Consider the following 20,000-nt stretch of genomic DNA (forward strand, 5'->3'; position numbering starts at 1 on the left):
CCCAAAATGTTACCACAGATCGTGAGTCCGACTGCGTGTGTGTTTCTGTGTGTGTGTGTGTGTAAGCAGGCCTATCAATTACTGATTTTATAGAATTGACCTTCAGAGGCAGCGATGAGCTTAATGGTGGAGACAATGATTGTGAATCACACTGTGTACACAAACCGCACACTCGCACACACACACACACACACACACATAGCCACCGGCGTCTGTGCAATGAAGCAAGTGGAACAAAGGCATCTCTTATGATACATTAGAGAAAGATAAGTTGTTTTTTAGTACCCCATTTTTCACTGTTTTACAAGTTAAAGTGAATGAGGGGAAGTGAAACCGTGGTGTGGTTTGACTGAAACAATCAAAGCACACTCGGGTGATAAGACATTACCCACACATCTCTGGGAGTCAGGAAGGATGAACCTCCCTGTGACAGAAACTCTTTGTCCAACATGACACAATCAGGACAAAGGTAAAGAAATAAAGGTCAAACTGTTTAACACACACACACACACACTCAGTGTCCCTACCTTCCTCCACTGTGGAGTCGAGCTGGGTGACCTTCACAGCCAGCTGGTCCACTCTCTCCTGCAGGCTGCTCATCCTCAGGTAGAAGCTGTTGGCTTCATTAAACAGCTCTCCGAAAATGTCCTCTGCATGACGACCTGCACAGAAAACACACACACACACACACACACACACACACACACACACACACACACACACACACACACACACACACACACACACACACACACACACACACACACACACACAGATACACACTTTTAGGATTCACATTATTATTTTTCTTTAAAGGTACAATATGTAGATTCCACCACCAGGGGGCTCTCGATCAATACCACAATAAACAAGAGATGACGTCGAGGCTAGCGGGGAATCATGGGAGTTCTCTCTGCTGCTGCATTGTGTGTTTAAAAAAATGACAAAAAACTGAAGTATAGCAGCATGGAGAATGGGGTCTGAAGTTATTGCATGGACCAGAAAGGAGCAATACTATTGGATAAGAACAGTTTCTTCCCCCAGGCTGTCACTCTGATGAACGCTAAACAGTCCACAGAGTGTCAGACCTGTCGTGGTGAAATGACTCTGAACCAAACCATCACTGTGAATACACATATATGTATATATTATTTAATTTAAATGATAATATACGCACACTTATTTACGTAAATACTGTAATTGACATCTTAAATGACCCATCTGTCACATAACTGCATTTTACTTATCATGTTACTTCAGCATCTTTTGCACTATTTCATGTTTAGTCATGTAAATATTAGTCTTTTCTTATTATGTTTATTGTTGATATTTAATGTTGTACCTGTACATAAGAGAGCACAGTTCACCGAAGTTAAATTCCTTGTGTGTGTGTGTGTAAGCATACCTGGCCAATAAATCTGATTCTGATATAATAATAAGGATCTATAAGAGAGATATCGCAGTCTATATTTGTTTGAATATGTGCTAATATGAAAACTTTTTAGAGAACATTAACCGCAAAAAAAACAGTTTGTCCGTTTAACATCCGAGCAAACATTGGCCCGACTCCAGAATTCAGAAGTACGTTTACAAAAAAAAACAATTTGCCCTGTTGTTTTGCTGCAGTAAAGAACAGAAAGGCAGAATATAAAAGTATACAGCTCGTAAACAGCAGCACTCCTACTGCTGTGGGGACTTTGGGGACGTTGGTTTGGTGCACCTTGGCGCCCCCTGAAGGGTTCTGTCTGCAACTGCACTGTCGTAAGACACATAATGCTGTTGTGTGTGAACTAGTGCTGTAATAATAAACATTTTATCGTGTGCAGTCGACCCACAGGTGCGACGTCGAAGTGCAAATGATCATGACTTTCACTTTAGGAAATATCAGAGCACAAAAAGGTAAGAAAATAAAATCTTTAAAAAAAAAACAGATAAATCAGGAGATAATCGAGAAGAGAAGCAAAGAGAGGGAGGTGTAGCTGCTACTCCTTCTTCTTCTTCTGTCTCAGCAGGAGAGCCCGCCTCCTGCTGTGAGACATGTGAATACTTAATACGACACATCTCTCTGTGTGTGTGAGAGAGAGAGAGAGAGAGCGATTGAGTGCATGTGAGACAGAGACAAGTCCAAATATTTTAACGTTCTTACTGAGATGCAGAAATCCCGCCTTCCTCGCCGACACTGCTAAACCTAACTGAATGCACACACACATACAAACACACACCTGCTGCATCGATGCAATATCTCTCCATTAATATTCCTCGCTCTCCGTCTATCACATGACAGATGGAGCAGAGGCGGAGCGCTCGCTCACTCATTCACTGCGAGCTGAATTTCCATCCCGACTTCTTACAGAATTGTAGCGGCCTCTCCTCTAACATTTCCACCAAATGATCTCTCTTCATGCCGCACATACAAACAGCAATTACAGCGGTGAGCATCTGCATAACTTTCAAATCGCTGCAAAAGAACAAGAGAAGTTAACAGCTGGTGTGTTAAGAGCTGCAGAATGCTGACTCATCAGATTGTGTTTTTACTGTAGGTCGTCCTTTACGGCGGGGTCGAAGCGGCCGTTTTGGCAACATGTTTACGTTTTATTGGGAGTCCATAAAATAAAATTCCACCTTGGGTTCGCTTCTTCAAACAGCCCCTTTTCACACTAATCCATCAAACCACCACGCGGCGGCAGCTGCCCTTCATGCTGGCTCGTTTCCTCTCAGCATCAGCAGCGTCGACATCCGCAGACAGAATCATCATCACGGTTTCACACGTTTTACTGTCATCTGTTTGTCTAAAACATGGATCTGAATTTATCAGTGTCGGGACGGGATTGAGCTAAAACATGCAAACAGCCAACACACCAGGATGTGACTGCTCATGACGAACTTTGAAGCTGTAATCAGCTTTAGTGTATCGATATGAGGCAATATCTCATGGTCTTAACTCGTAGCAGGAAGTGTCAAACACGACATGTTTATCGTTGCCATTGAAACGCAGGATGCTACTGAAGGCTGCCGTGATGTTGTCACGCCGTCTGTAAACATATTATCTTCCTCAGGTCGGTTTCGCCCAATCGTCTTCCCTACGGTTAACTCAGAGTTCGTTTTCATCGGGGGAGGGGAGGTGGAGAAGCAGAGAAAATCACTCCCATGATTCCCCGCCAGCCTCGACGTCATCTTTCATTATTGTGCTGATTGAGAGCCCCCTGGTGGTGTATTTTACACACTGAGTATTTAATATTCTTCATTTAAAGTCTTTACATGTGATTTTTTTGATCCAGCAGATGTCGCCCTTGAGCACCAGCATGAAACCAAAACAACTCACGCTGCATTGTTGTGTTAGCATGCTAATGCTAGCGATCTTTATTAAGCTCGTATCTTCACACTGCATGTAAATTTACCTGAAATGAGCGTGATCTAGAAACACAGTTAAGCAGTGAGTACAGTATGTTATTCTTCTTTTCTCTAGTCCCTCAATTAAACAACTTTTATACGTGAGGGGAGGAGTCAGCCGGCTGTCCTGGCGATGTAAACAAACTGAAGATAGGACTCTGAAAACTCTGAAATCATCACAGACAGTGGGACTCGGGTGTTACACCCATTGTAGACAGTCATGACTCACAGAGTTATATTCAGAGGATATACTGGATTTCTACATTTAAGTGTGAAAAATCACAAATAAAGTCTTTAAGAAGTCCAAACTCGGTGTGATGAGTCAGAAAACCTTTTTTACCACATGCACAGAGAGAAGACATTCCAGTTGTTCTCTGAGGTCAGTCAGGCTCAACATCAATGAACAGTCATGCAACAATAAACCAACACACCAATAGGAATGCAAATTCTTAAGGGGCAATCACACCTCTTGAAAAAAAGTGGGAACCCACCAGGTGGTCGGACATCAAAGGGACAGTTCCCTAGATCAGATAGTGTCATGTATCATCATGTCTGACTCCTTGTCTCCTGATATTGAAGTTATCATGGATCATGTAAGCGTTCTTGTTTTGTATAGTACAGTATGGTATAAAACCATCCCATAGTGTACCCTATCATGTTGTGTGATGAGCAAACCCTATGTAGTGTTACAGCGTGTCCTAACAGCATGCGAGGCGAGCGAGCGTTAGCGACAGAATCAGCTTGATTCCTCCAAAAAGCTCAGTGACCCGCTGTAGGTACCTGCCTTAGTTAATTTCATCCACAGACCTGAGGCAGGTACCTACAAAAAAAACATCTACAGGACAATTCACGAGACAGTTTTACCAACAAAATAGAAACAATTGTTAGATAAGAAATAAGAGACATATAAACACATAAAAGTCCCTGGTTTAAAATGTTGGGTATGCAGGAAGTGGAGACACAAGACATACAAGTACATGATTGGTTTTGTATTTTTTGAGAGGTTAAGTAGTTGTGACAGTCCCTGATTTCTTCCAGGACTGTGTGCCTCCAACAGACCCCTTCTTATCATCTAAATTCAGTTCTTACTCCTCGGTACATTACACTCTCCTCCGGACTCTTAACTCAACATCTGTACTTGTAAAACATCCAGAGAAGAAAATGACTCACTCAGACTGCCCAGCTGTTTGATGATGGCCGCCAGGGTGCTGTTGGTGACACACTCCAGTTCACTGGTCACCCCATCTGGCAGCGCTCCACGGCAGAGATGCCGGGGCTCAATGTTCCTCTTCACCAGCGGCATGTTGGTCTACTCCTGGGGGAAACAACAGAAGAGAGACGCGTGAGAGATGATAAGTTAGAATCAACCAATCAGAGCCAACAGCCAAAACTGTGTCTGCCACTGCTCGACTGAATTCTGTCGAGCGTTTTCTGACATTTGTTTGACATGCTGTGGCTCATTATTTAATCTCCCTGTAGGAAACAGTGGCTCCTCACTGACGGATAAAGAGAGAAAGAAAAAGGCTGAGGGAGAATGTGTCTGTGCTCAGCTGTGAGTCGTGATGGACGTGGAGGTGTCATGTCCGCCGTGGGGGGGGGGCGAAGTCGCTCATCACGCTGCTTAATGTCAGCGCGGCCGGGACGAGCCAAGAGCCAAATGAGCCGGAAAGAAGTTTCTAAATGGTGCTAACGAGCCGAAACTGCAGCCAGAGCGACCGTGAGGGACAGAGAGAGAGAGAGAGAGAGAGAGAGAGAGAGAGAAAGTGAAGATGTTTAAAAAGAGAAAGAGAGGGCATAGCTGACCGACAGAGCGAGAGAAATAGAAGTGTGTTCAAATAGAAAAGAGTGTTTCAGTGTGTGAGTGGACGAGCTGTGAGCCAGGATGTCGTATCATGTGAGTGAAAGACTCAAGTTATGAGAAGAGAGCATTGATATGAAAGCAAATATTCTCATTGTAGCGTCGTATAGCGGACTCTGTTGCTTAAGAGTCCGCCCCCTCCCCTCTGACAGGTATAGTCTCCCGCTGTGAGGTGTATATGTGAACAGCCCGGTCGGGAGAATCTCAGTAGCAGTCCTCAAATGTGTGCAAATGTGAAAACGGTTTATGATTATATTTTTTTGCTTTTTTTTTTATTTGCGCTCAAACGCTTAATTTGATCAACTCCCAAACTCAACTCTCAACCTGCTGCGCTGTCATTGGCTGGAGGAAACACACCAGCTCCCCACCCAGAAAGGTCCCGAGTCAACCAAATCAAAGCAAAACAGACACAGTCACCGCCACAGGATGGAGGCCCAGAAGTGATGATTGAGCAGTATAACTTTATTATATTTGTATTTTTTGTATTTTTTTGTGAAAAGTTACTGACTCTACCTTTCACTTCATTTTTAAAAAGTTAAAGTGTGAAACGTTTGGAGGGTGAAACTTTCCGTCTTGCAACTTTTTGAGTCGTTGTATGCATATCTTAAAGAGCCCATATTCTGCCCTTTTTGGGGTTCATATATTTAATCTATGTTCCTACTTTTGTACGTTCACAATAACTAAAGTCAGAAAAAAGTGTCTGTTTTCATGTACTGCTCCTCCTTGCTCCCTCTACGCTCTGAGTCCGTCAGCTACACTCTGTTGAGCCCACACTGTTAGACCCCACGTGGGCCAAGTCTGCTCTGATTGGTCTGCCGATCCGCTCTGTCCTTATTGGTCAGTTGCTCAGCACGCTTCTCGGAAATGTCAACATGAGCTGCAGGGCCACAACGAGCCAATGGGCTTAGATCAGTGAGCTCACACTGACACATTTTTATCGAGGGGGGCTAGAACCGAGCGTTACATGCAGCTAATGCTACAGCTAACAGGAGGACGTAGGAGAAGAATTGAATTTTTGCACATAGATGTGCCTAAACATGCACAGGACACTTTGAAAACACACTAAAGAGCATATAAAACCAGAAAAAGAAGAATATGGGACCTTTAAGCCGAAATATGTTACTGACTACGAGTTGGATTACAATATCCCCTTTAAGAGTTTCCGCGGCAGCGTCGTAACAAAGCTCAGCCATCATTAAGTCTTTGTACATTTACATATATTCCACAACGGCATAATATTAGTGTTCCAGTCTGTGAATTCTAATTCTAACAGCACGACATGTAGAGGAACAACAGGTACTTCACATACACACATTCTGACACGCGCACACACAGCACCATTCTCCCCCACTGGTTGCGCCGGCCGCGCCTCTGTCACTTCCTCTGAAGGCGGTACAAAGGGGGGGATCACTACGTCCCTTCCATTTCAGCTCTTTGACATTCACAGTGAAGGCAAGATGCCACAGGGACGTAAAAGGAAACCATGAACAGGAAGTCTGCGTGGGGCTAAACTATAAAGAACATTTTTGACAAATCTTTGGACCAGAAACGGGATCCTGCCGTGACTGAACCTGCGCTTTGCTCCCTGAAGCAAGTGAATGTGAGCGACAACGGAGGGAGAGAGGGAGAGAAATTGAGGACAAGAAGTTGTGCAAAAAAAGTGTGCGAGAGACTCCCGACACGTGAGGAGAGCGCTCGGCTCCTCTCACTTTGGACTGAACTCGCTCTATGTGGGACACGCTTGTTATTTTTGGGCCACGATGTTGTGTGCGAGTGTGTTAGGACGGGACCGTGTGCACGTGACGTGTGTGTCTATGCGCTTCAGAATCAAAGTAGGCACGATTTCTCATTGTGTGTGAATGTGGGAGGTGTGTGTTATCAGGTCAGTGCTCTGGAAACGTGCCATCCTCAAGCTCTCTCGCACGCTGCCACAATGAAAATGCACGCCATGAAAGGAACGGGAAGAGGTAAACAAAAAAAACACATGAATGTATCGCCTGGATGTGCGTTAGCGTGCTATCACCAATCTGTTGCGTCAATTCTGCACTGATCTACACTCTTAAGAATGCATCGGATGTGTAGCGTGCTCCTTCATTTGTTTATCCAGGCCGAAACCCAAACACGCACAAGTTTAATGATAAGTGACTCGTTCGTCCCCTTTACGTCTCCCTCTCTCGCTCTCCTGCGCCTTCTCCCTCTAACGGCTTCTGACATCCAATTACACAATCCACCTCCGATTGTGTCTTTAGAGTGTGATCGAGCTTGTGTGTGTGTGTGTGTGTGTGTGTGTGTGAGAGAGCCAATATAAAACCTTTCCTCCAGCTGTTGTAAATAATCTAACACCACGGCTCTTTAATAAAACATGCGCGCTCGTCCTCATACGCCACCGCCGCCTCGATCGCTGCTCTTCATCTTTTATTGGATTCATCTGTCAGACACACCCCCCCCCACACACACACACACACACACTAGTCCGCTTTTTCCTCTTCTCTGGATATTCCCTCCATCTCTTCCTGATGTCATGAATATATAACAAAAGGTGAATTACTCTGAGGCCAACAAAGAATGGGTATTTCCCATCAGTGTTTGGATCTGTAGGTGTGTGTGTGTGTGTGTGTGTGTGTGTGTGTGTGTGTGCGCGTGAGATGTCAGAGTGTAGACCAGTTGTAGAGGCCACTTAACCCCCGGGGTTTGTGATGTAGGTTTATGCATTACGTGTATGCCACACTAAAGTTGTGTTTCGACCCGGAGGCCCTTCAGTCTCCTCACACGGACTCTTTCGGGTCGGCTGCAGGGCAAAGTGATGCTCTGCACACCTGATGTAAAAACAATGAAGGCAAAGGAACTAAGGTAGACACACAAAGAGAATTATCTTTTCACATACTGGCGAGCGGAAAACAAGTATGGAGTCAGGTCTTTAATTGGACACAAAGTGACTGAGATACACTTTTGGTGGTCTGAAATGTGACCAGAGGACAAACGTTCATTCAGAAAAGCTACAGTACTGCGCTAATGTTCTTATACACATCCTCTGCACCTTTAAGAAAAAGCTAAAGACCCAGCTCTTTCATGAATACCTACTAACTTAATGATGATGGTCTCCATATTATTGATGATGATGATGGTAATGACGATGGTTTTTGTTTGATAACGACGACTTATAAGATGGTTTCTATACTGATTAGAGCTCTCAAGAACTGCCCTCAATGTTGTGCTTTGCCTCTGGTCACTTCCTGTCAGCACCTGTGTGTCCAATCAGACTCAAAGCTGATCGTTTGCTCTTACTGACATTGTTCCCTTTTTTCTAGATCCTTGCTTGTGTTGTTCTTACTCTCTGATGTACGTCACTTTGGATAAAAGAGTCTGCTAAGTGAATTGTGTATCATGTCACATTAGCTCATTTATGCAGAGCACGGTTCGAATCCGACCCGTGGCTCCTTCCCCGCATGTTGGTCCCACTCTCTCTCTCTCTGTGGTTTCTGACTCTCCACCCTCCTATCTCTAAAATAAAGGCATAAAAAGATTCATAGATCTAAATGTAATCATCTTTAGACTTTCTCGATTGAGCAGCCGACGGAGAGAAATCAAAAATTTAACAAGATTACGAGCAGGAGAAAAGGCGAGCCAAAAGTGTGTCGGGGGGGGGGAAGCTGTGGGAACGTTGTCACGGCAACGTGCTAAGGAATCCTCTCTTCCGCTCAAAAAGTGGAACTTGTCGCCACAGCTGAAAATAGTATGAAAGAGAGCGGATGGAGAGAAAGAGACAGACAGACGGAGAGAGAGACGAGGAGGAGGAGAGGGGACAAGAAATAAGCTGAAGGGGGGGGGAGTTGCCGGAAAACCAGAAACCTTAAATTTTAAGTAGGTTACCTCGGGAATTTATCGCCGTCTGACACCTTCACTTTGCGCAACACAGGAGAGTGTAGGGTGGAGGAATGAAAACAGAGAATCTCCTCTGACGGTTCAAGGAGTCAAACTCTGTGAGGTTTCACTTTGGATCAAAGATTCATGGAGATGAAAAAGTTACTCTGTCAACGGTTAGTTGTCAAGACAAAGCTGCTTTGATTTATACATTTTCTGAAGCCGAGGCGTTGGTTACATCTTTGTCACTTCCGTCTTTAAACGTTGAAACTCTTTGAGGGTTTTTTCGATCAAAATAGCACAGAACAATTCTGGTTACTGCTCGGACTGTCATTGGTCAAAGTTAGATTGTCAGTTTGGGTTTCTTCATAGCCGCTCCAATCAGTTCTTGTTCACAGGAATACTAGGATATTTAAGGAAATACACTTCAATCCATTCTTGTCGAGAGCTAAACAAGAAGATCAATTTCACCCTCATACCTGTTTAATAATTATAAAGCGCCAGCCAGAAGAATAAGACTCCAGGAAGTCAGTGATCTCGCCAATAAAGCTTTGAACAAGGCCCTGTGTCCACCGACGCCACATTTCTTCGCGCCAGCAGCGCCCCATTTTCTACACAAAACCAATGCAGTTCAGCGTTTTCAGGCCCCAGCGTCCAAAGTGCGAAAAATGTGGATGTAGCATGGCTAGCTGTTTTTAATCTTATTTGATCTCTTTGCTAAGCTAAGCGACTGCAGCTTCATTTTCAGCTGGCAGGCATGGTATGGTTTGGTAGCTAATGGAGTACATCCATTATCCATACAGCCTATCCTTCGAAATGATTGCAGTTGTCATTGGGCGAAAAGTGGGGAATGCCTTGGCCACCAATTTATAATCTACAGGAAACCCTAACCTATAAGTGTTTGGACTGTTGGAGGAAGCAGCAGGTGGGAGGACATTCAAGATGGCCACGACAGGCTCGCAGATTTGTAGCAACAGTGCCAACAACTGTGCCACTATGTCACTCCTACAGTTCTACAGTAAATGTATAAAACTACCATTGGGGTATTTCCTTCCCTCTCTGCCTTCCGAGTTGAATTGTAGTATGTTTAAGTCAACTTTTGGGTGTTTCATGATGCTATCATTCTTCTGCTTTAAACTGGCGATAGGCGGAAAATCCCTGAACATCCCTTTGATAGTTTAAGTTTGTCCAGCCCACAACAATTGATTTTTCGGATTTATCAAAAAATGTCCCTATTTTTATAGTTCCATCAAGGCAGTGGCATGATAAAATATGGTCTGCAGTAGTCATTGGTGGTGAAATATGCAACTGAATGTCAAAGACTTCTAACTGACCGGTCACAGTGTCTTAATGACAAATAAACCTTGGATGTTTCCATCACAGGATACATGTTTTTTTCTTACCACAGGGTCTCTTTTACACTCACTGCAGGTAGGTTACAAGCTGACACGATGAATGTGACGACTGGGAAGCCGTCCAATGATGACTCTCTTCACACATTTCTTCATCGTCCTCGTCCTACTGTCCTGTCTCTGCCGCTCCTGCTCATGTTTTGACGGCTGTGGCTATAATTACAGTTGTAATCAGATGCGACTTTATACCCTCTGATCCAAAGCTGCCCGTCATCCCCACCCCCGCCCCCAATTGGAAACGAATATCTCCACAGGGGGGGTCGCATGCTGATAGACTTTGTCTGCTCTTAAACAGACGGATAAAACAGAGGGAGACGGTATTAATTACTGTCCTTAACCAAACTTATCGTTACTACAGGCGGTCGAGTGAGCGTAAGCTAATGCTATTACTGCCCCGTCTGCTTGGACGTACATCCTTAACTACACACACATACGACCACAGACACACACACACACACACACACAGAAACGTCTCCGACTGGGCTGTCTGCTCAGAGAAAGGTTAGCCTCCCTCCTTCCATCTTCTCATAGTCACCCCTCCCCCGCTGCTCCACAGGACGGCCCCGTATAATCACAGATAATCAGCCGTCTACAGTAACTAATGGAAATGACTGGCACTGATTCTTCATGATGATATAATTAGATGATGTACAGCATGAGGGGCCGAGTTGTGTCCTCTAATGCAACCGCAAGAGGTTGCCATGTTCTGCATAAATGAGCTAATGTGACATGATATACAATTATGTATATGAAGGGTTTTCATTGGCAAGAGCCTCAGGAACATTAGCACAGTACTGAATGAAAGTGTGAGCAATAAATGCTGGACATGTTTGGTTGAAGTAAACCTGAAGAGGAATGTAGAATCGACCAAAACAAGGCGGACGGGTAGCGACGGAGCCGGATACAGCGACGACCACTCACCGATGGTCCAACTAGGACCGACGGCCGACGATCTCCTTGGTGTGTCAGGGCCTTTAAAGGCTTTATACGCAATTTTTCACATTTGAATATAATAGAAATCAAGTATATCCTCTGAAAATAACTCTGTGAGTCATGACTGTCTACAATGGGTGTAACACCCGAGTCCCACTGTCTGTGATGTTTTCTATCTTCACTTTGTTTACATCGCCGGGACGGCCGGCTGACTCCTCCCCTCGCGTATAAAAGTTCTTTAATTGAGGGACTAGAGAAAAGAAGAATAACATACTGTACTCACTGCTTAACTGTGTTTCTAGATCACGCTCATTTCAGGTAAATTTACATGCAGTGTGAAGATACGAGTATAATAAAGATCGCTAGCATTAGCATGCTAACACAACAATGCACCGCAAGTTTGTTTTGGTTTCATGCTGGTGCTCAAGGGCGACATCTGCTGGATCAAAAAATCGCATATAAAGAACAAAGAAAATTTAAAGAACATCTGTAATGAAACAGGGGGGGAGGGGCGAGGGAGCTGAGGGATGCAGGAGGTGTGTCTGAAGAGAGCATTGTTTTGATCTGAAAATCTGCTCTGGAACTTGCAGAGTAAGGCTTTCATTAATCCTGTTGACAAAAACATAGTGTATATGGACGTTGGCACTAAAGGATAAAAAGAGTTCACCTCTCTGGAGTTTGGAAGAATTCAACGATCATCACTCCTTCTCTGGAAGGGTTCACAAAAACAGCCTGAAAGTGGATGTAAAAGAGGAGTATGTGTTGTAAATCCACGTCCTGACTGGGTGTCGCTGAGCACACAGCTATGAAAACAGCAGCCTGAGCCAACACGGCGAAACACAGATAATGTTTTATTCTGAGTCAGGATTACTCTGGTTTCACTCTGCAGGCGCGGGAAGCTCTGCGCCTGGTCGTATGACAAACGTCAGCGAATGAAGAGAACAAAGCAGGCATACGTTTAAAAAAAAAAAAAAAAAAATGTTTGAAAAAAATCAGGTTCTAAAAAAATAAAGCTGCTGTGTTTCGTTTGATGTCTCCAAAACGGCGGGAGAAACGATTTTGTTTGATGTTTTTTTTTTTCAAAACCTCACGGAGAGACAACATTTTAACCCCCCCCCCCCCACACACACACACACACACACACACACACACACACACACACACACACTCTCTGGCTTCCGTCTGGCCTCCTTTCCTCCATCCTTAAAACTTCCCATCTCCCTTATTCCCCCATCCCGTCGCCTTGCTCCAGCTTCACTCGCTCTTTGAAGTCTGTGTTTGTTGATGCTCTTGGGTGAGCTGCCATTGTACCAAATGATCACAATTACGATGGCACATCCCCCCTCCCCCTCTTTTTGCGCTAATCCTCCCTAAAAACAAAATTATGCAAAACGGAGCGACAGAGGAGGGGAGAGATTTTTACACTTCCTTCCTCTTTTTTTTTGGAGAAGCAGCGGGCTCTGCGGAGATGTTGTCATGGTTTCTTTGGAAGTATGATAATAAAGCTATCACAGCAGCTGAGAGAGTTTACATTCGGGTAATGAAGTTCTGCAAGAGATCTGAGTAACTGCATTGTCTCCAGCGTGCGAGGAGGTGTGTGTGTGTGTGTGTGTGTGTGTGTGTGTTTATCTACTGAACCTCTTAGCCCCATGGAGTGTTATGAAACAGCCATTTCAATAAACGCTGAATAAAACATGGAGAACAAGCAAACCAAAGCCACACTGACACTTTCCTGATACTCGTAGTATTTGCAATTCATTAGTTCCATTTGTTTTTTTTGTTTTTTTTTGCATCTACTTGTGCGTCACATGGGTTGGATTTACAAAACAACACGGCGAGCTAAGTCCTCATTCAGTGATACACTGACATGAACACAAAGAGATTACTTCCTCTGTGCTTCTATAACCGTGTTCTGTTAGATAACAGTCAGAACAAACGATAATAGAGGGAGGGTTAGTTTTTACTTGATGGTATGAAAAAGTGTCGGTCGAGGGTGCAAAACCCGGATCTAAAAGGGAAAAACCCCAGGATGTAGGGGTGGCTGATACTCGGCATTTGGGTGGCGTTTTATTTTCCCGATCACCTACAAAATTCATCAATTACGACGTGTGTGTGTGTGTGTGTGTGTGTGTGTCTTTCCCTCTGGGTCTGCTTTCCCTAACACCCCCTGTCTCACCTAATGTCCCGCCCACAACACTATCTGATTGGCTGGATGTCACACGAGTAATACAGCCGATCAAAACGTATTGAATTATGTGTTTTGTTAATTATTATCTTCTGAAAGAGGGGCAGATTATGTAAGATTCTTCTTCTTTCTGCGCCTTTTCATTCAGGATTTGAGATTTTATGTTTGCATGTATCTGTTTTGTTTCTTCAATGAATGAAAAATAAATACATTAATGGAAAAGCCTGGGTGTCACTGACCCGCGCAGAGACGAGAGCCAGACGCAAGCCACGATTATTGTGTAGATCAAAACCCTACCCCGGCCCTAGCCCGAGGTCGGGCCTCGGGTTCCGTAGGGCTCGGGTCGGCTTGCAGACCACTACTGTTGTTTAGGGGGGGGGACACGAGGGCCGGTCTCAGCCCGATCAGCTGCTCCCGTCCTGTCAGATGAACTCCTGATATGTTTGAAATTATAGTCTTACAACTGCACGCACATGCACGCTGAAAGAAGAGCCAAATCTCCAGGGCTTTTTTTTTTTTTTTTTTGGTTCCTGATTTGCATGCGAAAAACTGGCAGACAGCGGCTGAAATCACCATGGCAACAGCAGCCATGTCTGTTTGATGTGTCTTCCCCCTGCTATCATAAAAGATATGAACAAAAGAAACTTATAGATCTTGTAATCATTTTCCGTCTGTTAATTGTTAAGCGTTTAAATCCGTTGAGCACACATTCTACTGACGGGCCTCCGAGCAAGGCAGGAAGGAGAAGTCAGGCCTTTACACTTGATGTCTCTGTACATGGAGGATAGAGGGATCCCAGTTTCACCACAGGGATCAATAAACGCTACGGTTGAAGACGTGGTCAGAGAGTAATGTGTACTGCTGGTGTTCACTCTCAGACGTTTGTTTTTCAGGTAAAGGGCTGAAACGTGGAAAAAGAGACACAAAAACTTGACTGATTTATTTCTAAAGTTATTCAAAATCTGCACAAAAAAGCGTTAAAATTCCTCTCCATTCTGTGCTGTGCTAATGCGGTGAATAAACAGGTCAGCCACAGAATGAATGCAATGTTTCTGAACACCATTCAGCCTTTCACTGTGTGTGTGTGTGTGTGTGTGTGTGTGTGTGTGTGTGTGTGTGTGTGTGTGTGTGTGTGTGTGTGTGTGTGTGTGTGTGTGTGTGTGTGTGTGTGTTGTGAGAACCCTCCTCGTGCCCCTCTACGGCCGGGTCTCTCACAATTAAATGTGTCGGCCTCAGCACGATTGCAACAAGTCATCCGGCAGAACCATGTGACCTGACATTCACACACACACACACACACACACACACACACACACACACAAACACACACACACACACAGTCACACACACACACAGTCACACAAACACGCTGAAGTGGGTCTACTGGTGCGGGTTACTGGACAGGAGGGTCTCATCTCTCGGGGGAGGAATGCAGGAAGAGACAGGTCACATTAAAGCTGAGACGTGATGTGTCACATTGTCCCAGTTTAAACTGGGGAGGTGGGTCCACTGACACACAAACCAGAAAGACACAAAGAGCTCTTCAGACTTAAACTGGGCAAAGGTTGGATTATCCGCTGGAAATAATCTATTATAGAATTCTGAAACGCCTCAGCTCAGCTCAAACAATCCACAAAACATCAAGCTAACTTAAGCTAACAAGCTACATGCTACAATGAGAAAACCATCAAAATACAAATAAAGTAGCTTTATTCTACTGCCCTCTTTGACACATATCCCAAGAATATGTTAAACGCACAGTACGTGATCAAAATAACAACAAAAGATGACGTCGAGGCTGGCGGGGAATCATGGAAGTGCTCCGCCCCACCCCCGATGAAAACAAACAGTCGACTGTAGTCAAGACGAACGGGCGAAACCGACCTGAGGAAGAGAATATGTTTACCGACGATGTATCCGAGTATAATTCAGATGACCTTTTTATCACAGAAACAGTTTCCCTTTCCTCATGTAGCCTCAAATAAACTTGAACCTAGCATACGCGTAGACAACCTGCTGCTTCGTTAACGTAATGTTCACAATCTTGCCTCTGTACCACATGTGTTACTGGAGGATTCCTCTAGAGGGAGCACCACAGACAATCAAGTAGAGATGATCTGTCGCCAGCTATAGAGAACAAACCATATGATGTAATTTTTGTAGGCCAACCCGGAAGTAGCATCGCCATGGCGTCTAACGAGAATTCTCCTATGGGATGTTTGAGTTGGATTTTGGATCATTGCAGAAAATAATCTCTGTGGCAAACACACGTTTCTGAAGTGTAGGCGTTTTGTTCAGCAGGATAATCTTCACAGATGAACGCCGTTTTTATGATGTTTGAAGCGCTAATGTGTCCGGCAGAAGTAAAAAGCTAACGTTATGCTACAAGCTAACTACACCACGGTCGGATGATTGTGACGTCACTAGCGTTACGCTTCAGACGATCTCCGATAAACTAATCCACGTAGTTTAATAAATAGTTCACTAACATAATATTCACCTTAACCTAAAGATTAAACCTACAGGAGACATCTCCGACTAGTGAGAGAGTTCCCGCCCTCTGTGTCCGGCGTGATGACGTTTAATGTCCCCGACGACCGCTGTAGTCACATTTAGCCACTTGTTAGCAACCGCCTTTTTAAAGACGAGTAAAAACTTCAAACTTCACAAGTGGAGGTATTACCTAACGTAGTTTATGTGGTCTAACAAAACACCAACATCTCTTCAGCTTGTGTTAACCACAGACCTTATTTCAGGCGTCTAACCACAAACACATTCAAAATCCCCGTTGACTTTTAGACGTTAGACCCCATGGCGCTCAAATGCTAACTTACGTCCGGGTTTTAGGACTCATTCCTGTGGCGCTCTATTTTGGCGCGCATGTTTGTTGCTATGCCACGCTAACGACACATCGTAGTGCGGGTAGTTGCGGACTCCATCTGTTAACTTTTCGTCAAAACTTTTCGCCTGCTGGAAATAGTAGAGATACATTCTACATATTACACCTTTACAGGGAGAGCTAGGTTGTTTCAGGATAAATTATGTTGAGGTAATCCACGTCTCTGATCGCAAATGTGAGTGTGAGAGGAGACTGAAATAGAAAGTCACTTTGTTCATGTTACATCATTACCGTCTTCTCAAGCTACAGAGGGAGCAGTTATCCCAAAGAATGGGTGGTTTTGTGTGTGTGTGCATGTTGTCAATGTGTGTGTGTGTGTTTCCCTTGAGGCAGTCCGTCATGTTTCCCATCATATAATTCTTACACAGACCAAATACAACTCGGGCTTTCCCCGGACAACATGCCATGAGAGACCAGAAAGATTTATTCCATTTAAAGGCTTTATATACGATTCTTTGATCCAGCAGATGTCGCCCTTGAGCACCAGCATGAAACCAAAACAACTCCCGCTGCATTGTTTGTGTTAGCATGCTAATGCTAGCGATCTTTATTATGCTTGTATCTTCACACTGCATGTAAATTTACCTGAAATGAGCGTGATCTAGAAACACAGTTAAGCAGTGAGTACAGTATGTTATTCTTCTTTTCTCTAGTCCCTCAATTAAACAACTTTTATACACGAGGGGAGGAGTCAGCCGGCCGTCCGGGCGATGTCAACAAACTGAAGATAGGACTCTGAAAACTCTGAAAACATCACAGACAGTGGGACTCGGGTGTTACACCCATTGTAGACAGTCATGACTCACAGAGTTATTTTCAGAGGAGATACTTGATGTCTATTACATTTAAGTGAGAAAAAACACAGATTAAGCCTTTAAGAAAAACATCCTAAATCAAAATATCTCTGCTGCTGCAACAAACTTGTACTCCTAAATAAAAGAAACCAAATGTTTTGAGCTCTTTCCTGTCTATATGAGACCCTGCTTCTGCTCACAGGAAGTGAGGAACTGAAAGTTGAGTGAAATCCAAGCCGTCTGCCGAGCAGCAGAGAGACAAAGAGAGAGAGAGAGGACGCTTCAATCGCCAACATCTCATCCTCCGCTGACGTCGCTGTTAAATCCTTCACATCTGTGAGCGTACAGCACTGAAGTGCCTCCGAGCAAGGCGCTGAACTCATTACGACTAGCTCTTATATCTGACCTCAGAGCAGACGGAGGGGAGAGAGCCTGAAGTTTCGCCGCAGGGATCGATAAAGGCATCATGTCGGAGATGCGGTCCGACCAGATCCCATTTAAATCACATCAGTAAACACAGCACACACAGCACACACACACACACACTTAAACACATTCAATCGCTCAGAGGACAACAGCTGGATCGATAGTTTCACACCTGCAACAACCCCGCTAGCAAACACCAACACACTGATCCTCGAAGTTTGCCGTTACCAGACAGCTTCATAGTTCAAAACGAGCCGAGAATTCGCTGAGTAATGCTGAATTCTTAAAGGTAAAGCTCGAAAATAAAAAGGTAGAGATAGCAGATGAAGAAATAGATATTGAGAGGGGGGGAGGGGTTTAATTTTTGGTTGGTTTAGAGAGACACAAAGGGAAACACAACAGCGACAGATTTCCAGCTGATCAGTGATTTTCAGTGTAAAAACCCCGCCAATGCATCCTGAGTAGACCGGCCCCGCTTGCACGCCGCATCATTTCAACAAATTCACCACAGTAGAAGCAGCGTGGCCGGGTATACTTAGGTGGAAGATCGAGGACACGCTCTGATAAATTCAGGAGGAAACACAACGCTGGCAACGCTCCCAGCAGCAAAACAACATAATAAATACAGTTTTAGATTTCCAGACAAGAACAATGCTGGAAACGTTTTTTCCCCCTTTGCAGTCACCACCTGAGCAGTCGTGAGACAGCAGTAACTTTATGATTAATGGACTCGTGGTCGTGCTGCAAGCGGAAATAAAGTGGGAAATATTCATTGTGGTAAAGTTCAAGCACATATCCTCCAAATGATTAAAGAAAGAAAACGCAGAGGAAGTTATTCCAAGCATAATTACGTCTTAAAAGGTCAATAAAATAAATGTAATTTCTGCTCTAAAAAGCCGACTGTTGTTTCTACATTACTCACACTTTAACCCGTGCAGTATGTAAATTCCACCACCAGGGGGCTCGCAATCAAAAGAATCGCAAAAGATGACGTTGAGGCTAGCGGGGAATCACGGGAGTGATTCTCTCTGCTTTACAGACGAGCTAATGCGTGCGAGTATAATTCACTTGATGTTTTAGCAGCTTTCAGTAGCAGTTACCGCTTCTTCATGCAGCAACCCTTTGATGTAAGATCCGCAGTTTCCATGGCAACGATAAACAAGTCTGCGGCTGCTACGACAACACACCTCCTGTTACAACTATAAAATTACAGATTTCTCCGGCTTTGAAAACTGTTGGAAGTATTTGAGGTAACGTAAGTAGTCAACATGGGTTTAGTCATTTTTATTTTTTTTAAATTAATTTAGATATTTCAATGTAAACATTCTAATAAAATTCTACATATTGTAGAAAATTAATTCTACAATTCTACAGCTCAAGCGAGCTGTGTTTTACAACTTTTAATTCACTTTATGAACATATTTAATCTGTTAAATTGTTAACTTACTATGCAAGTTCAAGAGCAGATTTTCAGATCAAAACAATGCTCTCTTCAGACACACCCCCTGCATCCCTCAGCTCCCCCTTCCCATCCTGTGCCCACATGTCCCTCGCCCCTCCCCCCGTTTCATTACAGATGTTCTTTAAAGGCTTTATATCCGATTTTTTGATCCAGCAGATGTCGCCGTTGAGCACCAGCCTGAAACCAAAACAACTCGCGCTGCATTGTTGTGTTAGCATGCTAATGCTAGCGATCTTTATTATGCTCGTATCTTCACGCTGCATGTAAATTTACCTGAAATGAGCGTGATCTAGAAACACAGTGAATCAGTGAGTACAGTATGTTATTCTTCTTTTCTCTAGTCCCTCAATTAAACAACTTTTATACACGAGGGGAGGAGTCAGCCGGCCGTCCGGGCGATGTAAACAAAGTGAAGATAGGACTCTGAAAACTCTGAAAGCATCACAGACAGTGGGACTCGGGTGTTACACCCATTGTAGACAGTCATGACTCACAGAGTTATTTTCAGAGGAGATACTTGATTTCTACATTTAAGTGTGAAAAATCACATATAAAGCCTTTAAAGGCCAAATTAAAATTAGAAAAATACGACATTGATTGGACTTTGTGGCGCCTGTGTGCTGACTTCAGTCCGTTAGTCTGACCAGAGACGAGACTTTTCAGGTTCTATTCTTAGTTCCTTCCACTATGAGCATTCTTCTATAACTCCACCGTCTTTCAAAGGGGAGCAGAGTGAAACATATTGTGAGGAAGAGTCATGACGGATCCTATTCAATGTGT

The 20,000-nt window shown here is 44.0% G+C and overlaps 1 protein-coding gene across 3 annotated transcripts in view; it reads right to left on the minus strand.

The window, feature by feature from the left end:
• Positions 1–20,000, minus strand: part of zgc:109889 (uncharacterized protein LOC553542 homolog) — a 42,926-nt gene that overhangs the window by 16,508 nt on the left and 6,418 nt on the right. For all 3 annotated transcript variants that reach the window (XM_061031732.1, XM_061031733.1, XM_061031731.1), the window contains exons 2-3: positions 4,561–4,705; positions 528–662 (exon numbers count right to left, since the gene is read on the minus strand). In XM_061031732.1, the coding sequence (XP_060887715.1) occupies positions 528–662; positions 4,561–4,693 (268 nt within the window). In that variant the 5' untranslated portion in view covers positions 4,694–4,705. The remainder of the gene's footprint in view (positions 1–527; positions 663–4,560; positions 4,706–20,000) is intronic.

Source organism: Labrus mixtus, chromosome 23 (assembly GCF_963584025.1).
Source record: "Labrus mixtus chromosome 23, fLabMix1.1, whole genome shotgun sequence".
Classification (NCBI taxonomy): Eukaryota; Metazoa; Chordata; class Actinopteri; order Labriformes; family Labridae; genus Labrus; species Labrus mixtus.